Source organism: Colobus angolensis, unplaced genomic scaffold (assembly GCF_000951035.1).
Source record: "Colobus angolensis palliatus isolate OR3802 unplaced genomic scaffold, Cang.pa_1.0 Scaffold11, whole genome shotgun sequence".
In the NCBI taxonomy this organism is placed as follows: domain Eukaryota; kingdom Metazoa; phylum Chordata; class Mammalia; order Primates; family Cercopithecidae; genus Colobus; species Colobus angolensis.
The window spans coordinates 17,056,851-17,073,419 of record NW_012112030.1 but is presented as its reverse complement, the minus strand read 5'-3'; the positions used below and the strand labels follow the sequence as shown (position 1 = coordinate 17,073,419).

Here is a 16,569-nt window from a genome sequence, read left to right as displayed (position 1 = left end):
CCACTGCACTCCAGCCTGGGTGACAAAACGAGACCCCATATCAAAAAAAAAAAAATAAAATAAAATAAAAATAAAAAAAAATTTACAGTCTTAATCTTAAATTTCTGAACATTTGTAGTTATTCCTTCTTATCTGAATTGTACAATTGCTGAGAAGATTTTCTGGTTAGAATGTTGTGTATATCATTTTATTATTAGCCATCAGTTTCCATAGTTTTAGTTTAATTTTGAATTGAATGTATGAATATAAACTCAATATACAAGATTCGAGTACGTTTTACTGGTGCATTTCAGAAAGAGTAGGCTGTCTTTATTTCATGTGGGCTTCTAAACCTAATATTTTCCTTCTTTTTTCTTCTACTTTACACTCACTTTACTATATTCTTGGCTAAATCAGGAACCCATCTGTGGACTTAGATCGTATGTTATACAATAAAAGAGAACGTACTTTAAAGTCAGATCTGGGCCAAGTTTTTGTTTTTTGTTTATTTTGCTGTTTTTCATTTGTTTGTTTTAGCTTGCTAACCTTACAAAGATGAAAAAGTTACACAATTCACAGAAATGTAGTTTCCTCATAAATAGTAGTATAATATAGATATTCAACTTACTTATTTTAGAAGCTCATGGTAAGATTCAAAAGAAATTATGTCCATGTGTTCATGAACATGTTCGTGAATATCAATGCATTGTACATGTACCATATTTGGAAGACTACTGATTTATCCTTCTTTCTCTCTATTAATATAAGTTTTATTTCTGAAACTTAAATTCTTTCACAGTTCATTTACACAAATTATGTTAGCACTAGGAGAAGAGCAGGAAGAGAGTTGAGCATCAAGTTGCTTGTTATTACCTCTGTAAAATACTTTTCAGATGAGTTTAAAATATGAATTACAGAGTGAAAAATTATAAAACACTTTTCTCGTGCATAAATTGGATGATGTACCCCAGCTCAAGATATGAATTTGTATTAAGCATCAGTATTATGCTCTTTAAAGGTTCTTGTTTATAAACCTACATTGCTTTGCTTTAACTTTATATAATTTTGATAGATTAAGATAGCACTTCTTAAAATTTCAGATTTTTTTCTGTTATTAACTGACGTTAGGCAATTCTATCTTTAACAGTAGTCACTTTAGCCAAATAAACTTCTTATGATTAATTCCTCTTACATTTTACAATGTTTGTCATCTGTGCATTTCTGTGCTGATTTGATTAATTTCAGGCAAATTTTATAAATTCACTATTAACAATCTCATTCTTTTGTGATATCCTAGCAGTTGCCTATGTCATTAGAATAAGTTGCTTACAGATTTTAAAGTTCTTTTACTTAAAAGATGAACATTTGTCATAAATTCTTTGTTTAGTATCATTATTTTAATATAATATTTTCAAACATGGTAGGGTTTCAAAATCATAGACTTTGACATAATTTTTTAATCATTTACCTAATGTTGTTCTTTACAAAGGGAGGGTGTAGCTCCTAGCATTCAAAGGTCTCTGTTATGAAATCACAAACCTATCTTCAAATTTACCTTTGTCTCTCAGTCACAAGACTTCTTGTATTGATTTTGGTTTTTCTTTTCAATTACTATATACTTTCCCTATTAAAATACATGGCTATTTTATTATTTTTTTGTTGCCTTCAATACAGTTGCATGATTCAGATCAGCCTCTAGTAATCAGTGCTTTCTACCTCAATGCAGGGATTGAGTACGACTGTTCAGATGTTGGTTGCAGGTGTCCTCCAGAGTAAAATCAGAGTAGCTCTGAAGTCCTGCTGAACAGAGCAGCTGAGCAAAGGACGAAAGACTAACTAGCCTGGAGCATTCCTTTCTACAGGTAATCCCCTCAGTATTTCTGCAATACTGGTTAACAATCTCCTCAAAGCAATTTCACATTCAGGGGCCTAAGGGAGCCATGGGTAAAGAAATGTTTGTCAAAGTGCGGAGTGACATGTGGTTTATTGGTTACTAGTGTTCGCCTTCAGGCTCATCTCCCTCCCCTTTTTCTGACCTTTGGGGGTTCACAGTGACAGAGTTCTATCCTTTAGCTCTTCCCCTGTGCAATTACTATAAAAAAGAAACCATCATAGCTAGGTAAGTGTGACTTCAGGGCAAAAGAGTGATGTTTTTGAGAAAACACTTCAAAAGAGAAAGAAAAAAGCAAACTGGTTTGAAGACATCATAAGAAGTAATTGTTTTAGAAAACACTTACCAGGAGTTTAAAGTAAGCATTACAAATACACAAAATATGTAAGAAAAAAAAATTAGCCAAATAGCATAAAAGCAAAATAAGATAACAAAAAAGAAGTAGAAAATATGGAGTGCAAGATGTGTAATAGTTTCAAATAATATATGGGTTTAAAACAAGAAAAGAATTGGAAAATAAAATTGGTTATTTCATTTAAAATATTGAAAACATATATAGGTAAAAGGTTAAGATATACATAGTTTTTAACTAAAATTGAGAATAATTTAATTATTAATGCCTTAAAATTAGAAAAAAAATAAGTTGAAGAGGAGAAATATTTAAAGAAATAATAAATGAAAATTTTCCAATAATTTACTAAGATTAAAAACAAACAAAAAAATGCAGGTTGAGAGTGCCCACTGAATGCTCAACACAAGAGATAAGTAAGAACACAGACATATTTGGAAGAAGTACATTAAAATTTATGAATATCAAAGACAAGAAAAAAATTTGAAGTCTCTCAGGAAAGAAAGTATATGCCTTTTAACAGCAAAAGTGGGTATACAAAAGACAAAGAAACATATTTTTTAGGTATTGAAGTAAAAGAGCATTGAACCCATAATTTTATATTAAGCTAAACAGTCACTCAGCTATAAAGATATATATGCTCAAGCATATAAGACCTCAAAAATACTGTAACCAAACACTCACACTAGAAACAATTTTGGAAGAATTACTTAAATGAAAGAAGAATCAAATTCTGAAGATGTTGCATGAGATTTGTAAAGCAAAGTGAATAAAATACTTGATACATTTTCTCAATGTCTTAAAAAGATAAAACTAAAAACAGGAAAGGAGGTAAAATAGTCATAGTATCTAAAATTTAAAATTTTAGATTGAAAATCCAGATAGCATCATACTGTATAGACGGTAAGGAGGCATATCAAAGAGTATGTGAACATATGTCTCAGTCTGTTTGGAGTGCTATAAGAAAGTATAGCAAAATACAGCATATAAGAAAACTGTGTACTTTATAAACAATAGAAATTTACTTTTTGCAACTCTTGAGCCTGGGAAATCTGAGATCAAGACATCAACAGATTTGGTATTTGGTGAGAACCATCATCTCACTGCAACCTCACATGTTAGAAGGGGCAAGGAAGCTCTACTGGGTCTCTTTTATAAGGACATTAATTTTGTTCAAGAGGACTCTACTTTCATGAACTAATGACTTTTCAAAGTCCCCCCATTCTAATAGAATCACCTTGATGATTATGACTCAACATACAAATTTAGCGGGAAACAAACATTCAGACCATAGAATCATGCTAGAGTGTTTGTCTTGTTATGAGAGAGATAGGCATATAAATTCAAAAAGTATAAGAAAGAATTTTAAGGGAGTATAATAAAGGGGAAAATCAGCATAATAATCTAAGATAGTAAAAACAAGTCTAACTATATCAACAGATACAATAAACATAAGTGGAAAAAATTGCTAGTTTACAGATAAGTAATTTTTAGTTTGCATTTTTCTTCAAAATTTACCTCTGTGCTTTTTATAAGAGATACTACTAAATCATTATCTTTCTTTCAATTAGCAAGGACATACAAGATCTGAATAACACAATTAACAAGACTGACCTCTCAGGCACATATAAAATTATACATCCAACAATTCAAAGAATATGCATTTTTATTAAGTACAGCAGGGAGACTTACAAACATTGAGGATGTACTAGGACGTAGAGAAGTCTCCACTAATTTCAAAAATTAGTTGTCATAGTTTCCACAATGCAATTATGACAAATATTAGTGGCAAAAAATTTATTAAGAAAGATCTCCAAATGTTTGAAGAAAATGTTATTTTTAAACAACTTGTGTATTAATCAAGAAATCACAATGAAATCTTAAGTAAAATGTATAACTGTAAGACATGAGATAAGAAAATGCAATAAAAAATATATGCTCGTATTTTTGGTTTCTAGCTCTGGAAAACTTCAAGAAGCTGGAGGTTGCCGTTTTATAGTAACAACAAAAAAAACACTGAACCAATTTAAAATGCAACAACTCTTCCTGGATCTGTAAAAGAGGTGAGGACCAATGGCAAACGACTGCCTTCAAGATTGGAGAGGCAAATAGGTGATTACAAAGAGTCACAGCTTACAGCAGTAGAGACTCATGAACAGAAACCACACAGGAACTAGTGTGAAGGTAGAAATGCTTTCACTATACTTGATAAACTGCTAGAGTCTCATTCAGTATGGTTAAGTCAGCACTAAACACTCCAAGGGAACTCAGTCAGTGACCTCCACATTTTGAGTTTTCCCTCCAGGAGCTGTACCAGGTTCTTAGAGTAAATGTTGGAGAAAAATTGTCTTGTTCTTTCAGTAGCATCCGGGGACAAGGCGCATTTTGAAATAGACCAGAGCCCTCTGTTTTTAATAGGACTCGTAGTGCTTGCCTTCAGGCAGAACTAGTTTATCAGAGCCTCATAAGATGGTGTATTATTAGAGCCTAACTGACCCAAGGGAAAGGAAATACCCAACTCCAGCCAATTCTAGTCTTCCATGTGACAGATGGAAAATACAAAAATCCATCTCTTGCTACCAAACCCATTCTGACTAAGAAGGAAAAAAAATACTACAAAACACTTGTGAAGATTACAGTCCAGAGGCAAAAAAAAAAAAAAAAAAAAAAAAAAAGCCTCTTCTCTCCCACACCTTAGCAACAATTATTAAAGGCCTATGTATAGCATGTTTTACAAAACTCAGTGCATTATGTCTGGATAACCAGAATATATTACAAGTCATCTAAAAGAAAAAATATATAATTTTGAAGAGACAGAGCAAGAATCAGAAACAAACTCAGATATAGAAAGGATGTTGGATTTATTGGACTGAGAATTTAAAACAACTGTAATGAATATGATAAGCATTCTAGTGGTAAAATAAAGAAGCAGGCAAGAACAGAACAATGAAAGCAGAAAGATACAAATTTCATTAAAAAACAATATTATAATGTCAAAACACTGTAGCAGAAATGAAGAATGCCTTTGGTAAACATCAGTATACTGCACAAGACTGATAAAAGGATATCTGAGATTCAGGATATATGAATTAAAATCTGCAAAACTAAAAAGCAAATAAAAATAGCAAAGACAAAAAATAGAGCAAAGTATCAAAAAACTGTGGGCCAACTACAAAAGGTATAGCCTATACATAATGGAATCGCTAAAAGGAGAAATAGAGACAGAAGAAATATTTGAAACAGTAACAACTGAGAATTTCCCCAAATTAATATCAGGCAAAAAAAAAACCACAGATCCTGGAAGTTCATAGAATAAACAGTTGTATAAATGCCCAAAAAGTTACACCTAGTCATGTCATTTTAAAACTATAGAAAATCACAGACAAAGGAAAAATATACCAAAATAATACAGAGGAAAAAGTACCTTCCCCATACCTTGTGTATTTATCCATGTAACGTGAAGGAGAAATAAAACTTCCCCTGAGAAATGAAAATGAAAGAACTGTTTTGCTTTAGACCAGCCTTGCAAGATGTTAAAAGGAGTTCTTTACAGAAAGATAAAACAGCATAAATCAGAAACTCAGATCTACTTAAAGCGAGGAAAGTATTCGAGGAGAAATAAGTGAGCATAAAATATAAATTATTACTTTTCTTATTCTTAATCTAAGACATAACTGTTTTTAAAATAGTATCTATAATGTATTTGATTATGTATACTGACAAAAAATTGAAATGAATGACAATAATCATACAAGAAATGGAAGGAAAGTATGAGAAATAATTTACTACTATCAGGTACTCACACTATCCATGAAGCTGTATGATGTCATGTGAAAGTGGACTTGCATTATTTGTAAATGTATCTTGCAAACTCCGAGGCAACCACTATGGTAGATATGGTAGATATGGTTGCCTATCTACCCACTATGGTGGGTAGATAGGCAACCACCCACCAGATGCCAGCGAGAGCTCTCCTGCATGAGGTGTCTGTTGACCCCTGCTGTGAGGTGTCTAACTACAGTCACACACGTCATAACGACATTTAAGTCAATGTTGGATAGCATATACAATGATGGTCCCATAAGATTATAATACCATATTTTTACTTTATCTTTTCTATGCTCAGATATGTTTAGATACACCAATATCACTGTGTTGTAATTCTTACAGTCTTTAGTAAACCACAATAATGTACAGGTTTTGGTAGCCTCAAAGTAATAGCCTATACCATAAGCTTAGGTGTGTAGTAGGCTACAATATCTAGGTTTGAGTATATACACACTAAGATGTTTGCACAATGACAAAATTATCTAACAATGTATTTCTCATAATGCATTCCTGTTGTTAAATGACACATGACTATATACCAGTAATCACTTTTAACACAAATGATCTAAACATATTAATTAAAAGACTGAAATTGACACAGTAGATCAAATAACAAGAACCAACTATATGTTGTCTACATGAAACCCACTTTAAATATATAAACACATAGAGATTAAAAGTAAACATGATCTTTTGAAGGAGACGAGATGTTCTGGTTTTTGGAATTTTCAGCTTTTTGCGCTGGTATTTTCTTGTCTTCATGGATTTATCTACCTTTGGTCTTGGTGTTGGCGACTTTCAAATGGGGTTTTTGTGTGGGCATCCTTTTCGTTGATGTTGATGCTATTCCTTTCTGTTTGTTAGTTTTCCTTCTAACAGTCAGGCCCCTCAGCTGCAGGTCTGCTGGAGTTTGCTGGAGGTCCACTCCAGACCTCGATTGCCTAGGTATCACCAGCGGAGGTTGCAGAGCAGCAAAGATTGCTGCCTGTTCCTTCCTCTGGAAGCTTCATTCCAGAGGCGCACCCACCAGATGCCAGCGAGAGCTCTCCTGCATGAGGTGTCTGTTGACCCCTGCTGTGAGGTGTCTCCCAGTCAGGAGGCACAGGGGTCAGGGACCCACTTAAGGAGACAGTCTGTCCCTTAGTAGAGCTTGAGAATGGTGCTAGGAGATCCACTGCTCTCTTCAGAGCCAGCAGGCAGGATAGTTTAAGTCAGCAGAAGCTGCACCCACAGCCGCCTCTTCTCCCAGGTGCTCTGTCTCAGATAGAGGGAATTTTATATATAAGCCCACGACTGGGGCTGCTGCCTTTCTTTAAGAGATGCCCTGCCCACAGAGGAGGAATCTAGAAAGGCAGTCTGGCTACAGGGGCTTTGTGGAGCTGCAGTGGACTCCAAACCAGTTCAAACTTCCTAGTGGCTTTGTTTACACTGTGAGGGAAAAGTACCTACTCAAGCCTCAGTAATGGCAGACACCCCTCCCCTTACCAAGCTCGAGCATCCCAGGTCGACTTCAGACTGCTGTGCTGGCAAGGAGAATTTCAAGCCAGTGGATCTCAGCTTGCTGGGTTCTATGGGGGTGGGATCTGCTGAGCTACACCAAGAGGCTCCCTGGCTTCAGCCCCTTTTCCAGGGGAGTGAATGGTTCTGTATTGTTGGTGTCCCAGGTACCACTTGGGTTTAAAAAGAAAATCATGCAGCTATCTCAGTGTCTGCACAAATGGCCACCCAGTTTTGTGCCTGCAACCCAGGGCCCTGGTGGTGTAGGCACCCGAGGGAATCTTCTGGTCTGCAAGTGGTGAAGACTGCAGGAAAAGCATAGTATCCAGACCAGAATGCACCATTTCTCATAGCACAGTCCCTCATGGCTTTCCTTGGCTAGGGAAGGAAGTTTCCCTACTACTTGCACTTCCCAGGTGAGGTGATAACCCACCCTGTTTCAGCTTGCCTTCTGTCAGCTGCACCCACTGTCTAACAAGTCCCAATGAGATGAGCTGGGTACCTCAGTTGGAAATGCAGAAATCACCCACCTTCTGCATTGATCTTTTTGGGAGCTGCACACTGCAGCTGTTATAAAATCTCTCCATAAACTAGATATCGGTGAAGCATATCTCAAAATAATAAGAGCTATTTATGACAAACCCACAGTCAATATCATACTGAATGGGTGAAAGCTGGAAGCATTCCCCTTGATTTGTTTTTTTTGTTTTTTTTTTGAGACGAAGTCTCGCTCTGTCACCTGGGCTGGAGTGCAGTGGCCAGATCTCAGCTCACTGCAAGCTCCGCCTCCCGGGTTTATGCCATTCTCCTGCCTCAGCCTCCCGAGTAGCTGGGACTATAGGTGCCCACCACCTCACCTGGCTAGTTTTTTTGTACTTTTTAGTAGAGACAGGGTTTCACCATGTTAGCTGGGATGGTCTCGATCTCCTGACCTCATGATCCGCCCATCTCGGCCTCCCAAAGTGCTGGGATTACAGGCTTGAGCCACTGTGTCCGGCCAGCATTCCCTTTGAAAACTGGTACAAGACAAGGATGCCTTCTCTCACCACTCCTATTCAACATAGTATTGGAAGTTCTGGCCAGGGCAATCAGACAAGAGAAAGAAATAAAAAATATTCAAATAAGAAGAGAGGAAATCAAATTGTCTTTGTTTTCAGATGATATGATTGTATATTTAGAAAACCCCCTTGTCTCAGTCCAAAATCTCCTTAAACTGATAAGAAACTTCAGCAAAGTCTCAGGATACAAAATCAATATGCAAAAATCACAAGCATTCCTATACACCAATAATAGACAGAGAGCCAAATCATGAGTGAACTCCCATTTACAATTGCTACAAAGAGAATAAAATAACTAGGAATACAACTTACAAGGGATGTGAAGGACCTCTTCAAGGGGAACTACAAACCACTGCTCAAGGAAATAAGAGAGGACACAACCAAATGGAAAAACATTTCATGCTCGTGGATAGGAAGAATCAATATCATGAAAATGACTATACTGCCCAAAGTAATTTACAGATTCAATGCTATCCCCATCAAGCTACCGCTGACTTTCTTCACAGAATTAGAAAAAACTACTTTAAATTTCATATGGGACCAATAAAAAGCCTGTATAGCCAAGACAATCCTAAGCAAAAAGAACAAAGCAGGAGGCATCACGCTTCCTGACTTCAAACAATACTATAAGCCTCCAGTAACCAAAACAGCATGGTACTTTTACCAAAACAGATATATAGATCAATGGAACAGAACAGAGGCCTCAGAAATAATGCCATGTATCTGCAACCATCTGATCTTTGACATATCTGATCAAAAAAAGCAATGGAAAAAGGATTCCCTATTTAATATATGGTGTTGGGAAAACTGGCTAGCCATATGCAGAAAACGAAAACTGGACCCCTTTCTTATGCCTTATTCAAAAATTAACTCAAGATGGATTAAAGACTTAAACGTAAGACCTAACACCATAAAAACCCTAGAAGAAAACCTAGGCAATACCATTCAGGACATAGGCATGGACAAATACTTCGTGACTAAAACACAAAAAGCAATGACAACAAAAGCCCAAATTGACAAATGAGATCTAATTAAACTAAAAAGCTTCTGCACAGCAAAAGAAACTATCATCAGAGTGAACAGGTAACCTACAGAATGGGAGAAAATTTTTACAATCTATCCATCTGACAAAGAGCTAATATCCAGAATCTACAAAGAACTTAAACAAATGTACAAGAAATACAAACAAACAAACAATGCCATCAAAAAGTGGGTGAAGGATATGAACACACTTCTCAAAATAAGACATTTATGCGGCCAACAAACCTATAAAAAAAACCTCATCATCACTGGTTATTAGAGAATGCAAATCAAAACCACAATGAGATACCATCTCATGCCAGTTAGAATGGAGATCATTAAAAAGTCAGGGAACAACAGATGTTAGAGAGGATGTGGAGAAATAGGAACGCTTTTACCCTGTTGGTGGGAGTGTAAATTAATTCAAGCATTGTAGAATACAGTGTGGCAATTCCTCAGGGATCTAGAACCAGAAATACCATTTGACCCAGTAAACCCATACTGGGTATATACCCATAGGATTATAAATCATTCTACTATAAAGACACATGCACATGTATGTTTATTGCAGTACTATTCCCAATAGCAAAGACTTGGAACCAACCCAAATGCTCATCAATAATTGACTGGATAAGTAAAATGTGACACATATACACCATGGAATACTATGCAGCTGAGAGGTGACAATGTGCTAGCAGCCCTCACTTGCTCTCAGCCCCTCCTCGGCCTCGGTGTCCACTCTGGCCACACTTGAGGAGCCCTTCAGCCCACTGCTGCACTGTGGGAGCCCCTCTCTGGGCTGGCCGAGCCGACTCCCTCTGCTTGTGGGAGGTATGGAGGGAGACGCATGGGCAGGAACTGGGGCTGCATGCGGTGCTCGTGGGCCAGTGTGAGTTCCGGGTGGGCGCTGGCTCAGTAGTCTAAGTTAATTCCAAGAATTTTTAACATATTATTCATTGTGCATTTTTTATTTTAATCACATTCGTAAGTATCTCGTGATCAATCCAAAACCAAAGAGAAGCTATCAAAATATTTCTACATTTTCTACATTGATAAACTTTTAAGTATCAAAAATTTCACCAAAGAAATACTTGATCAGATTAAAAGATTGGTTGAAATGAAGGTATGAATCATTATGTTAATATTTCAATATATGCTTCAATTGAAAATCATAATTTGAAATATAATATTCTTTTTAATAACTTGCTTTCTATACATTAAAGTTCCCTGTTTACTTATTTTAGCTCAAAAACATAAAACTTATTCTACCTTCAATCCATTGCAGTATCTTGTTTTCTTATTCTCTGAAGATTGTGCCTCTGCTGTTTTATCCAAATGTTGATTTTGGTCCATGATTGAAATATAGATATCATATGAATATTTTCAGTTGTTGTTGATGCTTCGTTTGAAACAAGCACCTATTAAGGAAGAAAAAATATAGTTTATTTTATTTTCTACAATATATAATTTAGAAATAAGAAAAGTCACAAGACCATCATTAATCAATCAACCATTCACTAACATTCATTGAGAGTCTACTATGTCTTGACCACTCTGCTAGATCAATGCTGGACACAAAAGTAGGAAAGACAGACACAAATTCTAGCCTAAGGATATTATAACTTAATAGAAAAATAAATTTGTGGAGAGAAATTTGAAACAAATAAGTAATATAGAATCACACACCAGATTACATGAACATTTTAAATTATAGAAATTTAAATTATCTTTTCTACACACCTATACTGTAAAATTTATAAAAGCAAATATATGTTTTCTTTATCCTTATAGTTTTAAAATGTGCCAATTAGTCCCTTGCACAGAGTAGATATTCAAAATGGATTCAAAAACAATATAAACAATTAAATCAGAATGGCCTCAGACAGTTTAATAAAGGAGACACCACTGGAATCAGGCTCAAAAAGCAGACAGAATTTGGATTTGTTAAAAAGAGCAAAGTGTACTCCTAGTACTTCTCAGAGCAACTCTGGTATTGCTTGACTTTACCACAATCATGATGTTACTTTATTTTGATTTTGTTCATTTCTTTTCCAAGAGAAAATGCATATAGTTGAAAACGCAAATTAGAAAAAAAAGACAAAGATTCTTCCTCTAACTCTTGTCCCCTTATCCAGAAATATAATATGCATTTTTCAGTAAGTACATAATATTTTCCTTTTCAACACAAGTGCTAGCATACCTTAAACATTATTATCTACCTTTTTATCTTTTCTATATACTTAACTTTGTATTAATAAAAGTCTTTCTCATTTTTCTTATGGTAGCAGGGTATTAAGTTGTCCATAATATATGTAACTGGTTCTATATTAATCAGCATTTAGGTTGTATCTAATCATTTCATATTAAAGATGTTCTTGGTATATCATATGCCATTTTGGTTTTATGTGGCCATATGTGCAGAATAAGTTCAACTAGAGTTTTGGAGTCAATGTATAAGGGAAATTGTTATTTTGAAAGCCATTAAGGTCCTATTTTAAAGACTAGTAAAATGACTTAACTTTTTACTTCAGCTGACTCTTTTATATAGAATATAATATGTTCTTCATGGAGTTTTAGAAATACATTCTTGTTCATATGTGTGTAAACAATACATATTTATGTACCTAAGATATCTATATAAGCAGACACAGCATAGATACATGATTTTAATAGGGCACTAATTATACAATATATCTAATATATGTTATATGTACAGTTGATACTTGTTACAGTAGTTATGTTTAATAAAGTTGCTGGGAGCACTGAATTAGCAAATATTGAACCATTGTTCCTTGGAGAGATGTCAGGGTAGTTACGTGCCTGTGTGCCTCTGGTCATAATATTTTTGTAAAATGTTCAATAGAGAACTGTGTTTTATGTATGTTTTGTTTAAAGACACTTCATTTAATACACACTCTTGATTCATTAACATTGAATTAGTTGTCAATAACACTGTAGTTCAGGCCTAGAGGAAGCTTGTACAGCATATGTGTCTTTTCCCTGGGTTACTCTCATGCACCAGACAGCACTTCAGCACCATCTTTGAGGCCCATTTGAAACATTAAACTCAGAAACACAAAACACAAAAGTGCCAAAAATGTGGCAAGAAACACACTGTGAAAAGGATATTTGTTTATCATATGTGAACTGAAACAAGAAGACAGAGCTTCACTTTGTTCAACCTCAGTTAGGAACATGGCAGCTCAAATTTTTCACCACTTTGCACATGCATGTGAATGCTCATGAAAGTCCAGCAGTATTGATTTTGATGTCACAAAGGCATTTTAGTGAGTAGACAAATTTTCTTACATAGAATTTGTGAATAATGAGGCTCGACTCCATATTTCATTCACTAATTTATTCAACAAGGGCTTATTGATTCTGAATAATATAAATATTATAATACATATTTAAGGGATAGTTCATAAATGTGGAAGTAATAAATAGGATATTATCACTTATGTATATGTGAGTATATATAAACATATGGTTGAATACAGAAACCCATATATGTGTACCTCTAAGTGAACTCCAATTATTACATTTTGTGTATGTGTGTATTTTATGCATGCCTGTACCTAAATATGTCGGGTTTCTGGGTTCAGTGAGGTGAGGAAAAAGTCAATGGCTGGGTAGTCTCAAGGTAATAAGCTGTCCTTTGATAAATTTCACCCCACTTTTTCCATGAATATCTGTTTCTATTTCTTTCTTCATAATTTAAATGTTAGGAAATCCCTTTTTTTAAAAAAAAAAAATTATGTAATAGCAAATATCTTTGTATGACTTGCAAGGTGGATACTCTTCCCTTAGTTTTAGGCTTTTATTTTCTCTCTACTAACAAATATTCTTGAAGTCTTGAAGGCTATTGTCCCACCACTCCAAACCTGGTTTATTTCAATTGATTAATTTCTGTTTGTCCTGTCTCCCACCTTTCTTTCTATCCTATGTATTTATTCTAAGAATCTTTCAAAGATCCCTTTAACCACACAAAATAAAATTCATAGTTTCTATTTGAGGGTCTTCACAACCTAAACCAAGCCCGTGATTTTAGAACCATTCTCAAAATACCCATAGCACCTGCAGACACGTCGAACTACAGTCCCAAGAAGAAAGCTTTCTGCCCTCCTGTATGTTTCTTTCAATCCTGAATGTCCTTTTCCATCTCTTGGTTGTAATGCTGATCCAAATTGTACCTCTTCAATATTTTCATACTTACCTCCTGTTGATATTATCTCTCACCCTGCTGTGCCAGTGGAGAATATACCCAAAGTCATTACTTTTCTTTGTATTTCCCCTACTTCTCCAGACAACTATTCCACATCTCTCTCCTAGATCTTCAGATAAAATATGGAAGCAAAAAAGGTGGACACTTTGTTCCTCACGTCACCAAAATGTTAAATAAGTAACTACAAAGTAACTAGAAAGTTGGAATATTAATTTAGACTTGACTAAATGCCACACTTTCTAATTCATCTTGACATTTAACATATTTTTCTCTGAACATATTTTTTTGTCTTAAAATTCAAATGACTTACATAAATGAATTTTGAGGACACCGTTTGTTTATAAGATAGCTAGAGCCATAGGCATTTGGATTTAGTATTGCATCTCTTCCCTGAATAATTCAGTTCTTCCAAATCTGATAGGAGTGGGGTGCAGGGCAGAATCTTATCAGCCTCTACTTATCTGTGTCAAGCTTTTAATACTTAATGGGTTATAGAAAACCGGTTTAGGCAAAGTGACCCAATTTCTACCATGTACCTATGCAAGTGAGGAGCAAAAAGGAAACACAGCATTTGCTAACTTCTTAGACCTTTTACAGGGGAGACGTCCCCCATCTCCACTCACTTTCACAATAAAAACAATTGTCTTACCAAGGCAGACACTTTTCTGAATTGGAGAAGGGAATTAATACTTATCAAGGCCTTAGTTCATGCCCAAAACTGTGCTGAGAACACTTTTTGCTTATTTAATTGGAGATAAATTATCTAGAAAATACATTTCCCTTCACCCTGTATCAAACTTGAGTTGAAACAAGGAAGTTGAGGTGGTTATGTGACTTTGAGACACCTATTTTTTTGTTTGCCAATTAACTCTTCCCTCTACTCCCACCCTTGGCCGCCTTCATCCAGTTAAGAAGACATCAGAGAAATAAGGAGTCTAGTGTGATCCGTCAATGTAGTTGATAAAAATAATTATCCTGTAGCATATTTTAAGAAGGTAACTAGAGCTTCATTTTTGTGACTTGATTTTTATTTGTTTAGAAATTAATAAGACCAAGATTTGAAACTTTATGTTTCAATATATAAAGGTATTATTTTCTCTACTTTATTTTTAACAGTATAAAAATCTGAGGCTCTTCTACTCCCAGAAAGAATATTTACTGTTTTGAGAGCTCAGAATGTAAGCATGTGGAAGACACAGAGCATAAAATTTGTAGTATTTATCAAGACCATCAAAAACTTTTTCCATGAAATTAGTGAAAATTTCTTACATAAAATATACGTTAAAATTAGAGAATCTCAATGGTTCTTACCTGGACTTAGAATCCTACAGCAACTGCAAGAAGTTCACCCTTCATTCTTCTTAAAATAGTTGGCTTTTTGAAGACAAGTCCAGTGATGATTAACCATCTTATTATGTCATTGCTCTAGTCAAACAGATGAAACCTAGTTAGTTTTAAGAGTTCACTCCAGCTGCCAATATTTAAAGATTATATTTCTCAGAATTCTCACATTATATGATGTTAATCTTAACAAGTCAACCTTACTTTTGGGAATGGCTTTTACTTGTTTATTCAATTAAGTTGGTGGCATAAGATTTTTTTCTTTAAAAATATGAATACAATAAATTATTCAAGGTACTCAAAACTTCCAAATAGGAAATAATTTAAGACACATAAAAATATTCTAACAGGTTACACTGGCATTTACAAATTAAAATATACCCTCTTTGCTTGGTACATAGGTATGGTTCTAATATGGTATATATGGAGACTGGATATACCATCTGGAATAGGAAAGTCCAAATTAACTGCAAGACCATTTTTCTGAATGACGAAAATTAAGACTGCTTTGTACGATAGATTCTTTACATCAAAACCTGAAAGAATTATTAATACCACAGTTTCCTTTTATTGACTTGACTTTTGGAGAAAGGAAGAGCTTAACTCAGTTAAAGTTTTCTTGAGTAGAGATGAAGTTTAATTAATTCAATAACTCAAACATTTTAGACTCCCAATTATACTTCAGACATTAAGCTCTCTTCTGAAATAAAGTACGGACCCTTCTCTCACATAAATATATATACTTCAGAAAAGTGTGAAGATATGTGTGTGTATATACACACAAACATACATGTATACATATATACACACACTTACATTTAGACACATATACACATATATATGTGGTAATGTGAGGATGCATATATGAGAATATGGTTACCCCTTATCATTCATGGGACATTTGTTGATACGGTTGCAGCAAAATGTATTTGATGTCTGTGTCACAGTCATCTGATTGATTAGTTCTATTCTTGGTTAATTATTGAGAGTATTGGAATCATGAGACAAGCTAAAGAGTGTAGAGGGGAAGAATGATTGTGCAAAACTGAGAAATGTAGACCCAAGGCCAAAACATTAGAGTAAGGCTTCCAAATACTCTGCCAAGTAAGAATCTACTGGCGAGTTGTCAAAATAGCAATCCAGTCCCATACCGAGCAGATTCTGGCTCAGGAGACCAAAGAGTATGCCTTTTAAATAAGCACTTTGAAAAATTTTCACGTACTGCCAGATTTGGATATCATAGCAGGAATGCAGAACATTTTCCATCATTTTTATAGACTTCCTTTTATTCACAATGGGAATACAGTTTGGATTTTCTCCGGATAATGGTTTTCTCCTCAGACATCTATTTCATTGAAAACACATCAACATGTTTGGAGAC

The 16,569-nt window shown here is 34.9% G+C and overlaps 1 protein-coding gene across 1 annotated transcript in view; it reads right to left on the bottom strand.

Moving 5' to 3' along the window:
* The window catches only part of SLCO1B1 (solute carrier organic anion transporter family, member 1B1), a 90,414-nt gene extending 75,214 nt beyond the window's left edge, over positions 1 to 15,200 (bottom strand). The window contains exons 1-2 of the mRNA XM_011954965.1: positions 15,159 to 15,200; positions 10,892 to 11,040 (exon numbers count right to left, since the gene is read on the bottom strand). Of these exons, the coding sequence (XP_011810355.1) occupies positions 10,892 to 10,975 (84 nt within the window). The 5' untranslated portion in view covers positions 10,976 to 11,040; positions 15,159 to 15,200. The remainder of the gene's footprint in view (positions 1 to 10,891; positions 11,041 to 15,158) is intronic.
* Between the last annotated feature and the right edge of the window lie 1,369 nt (positions 15,201 to 16,569).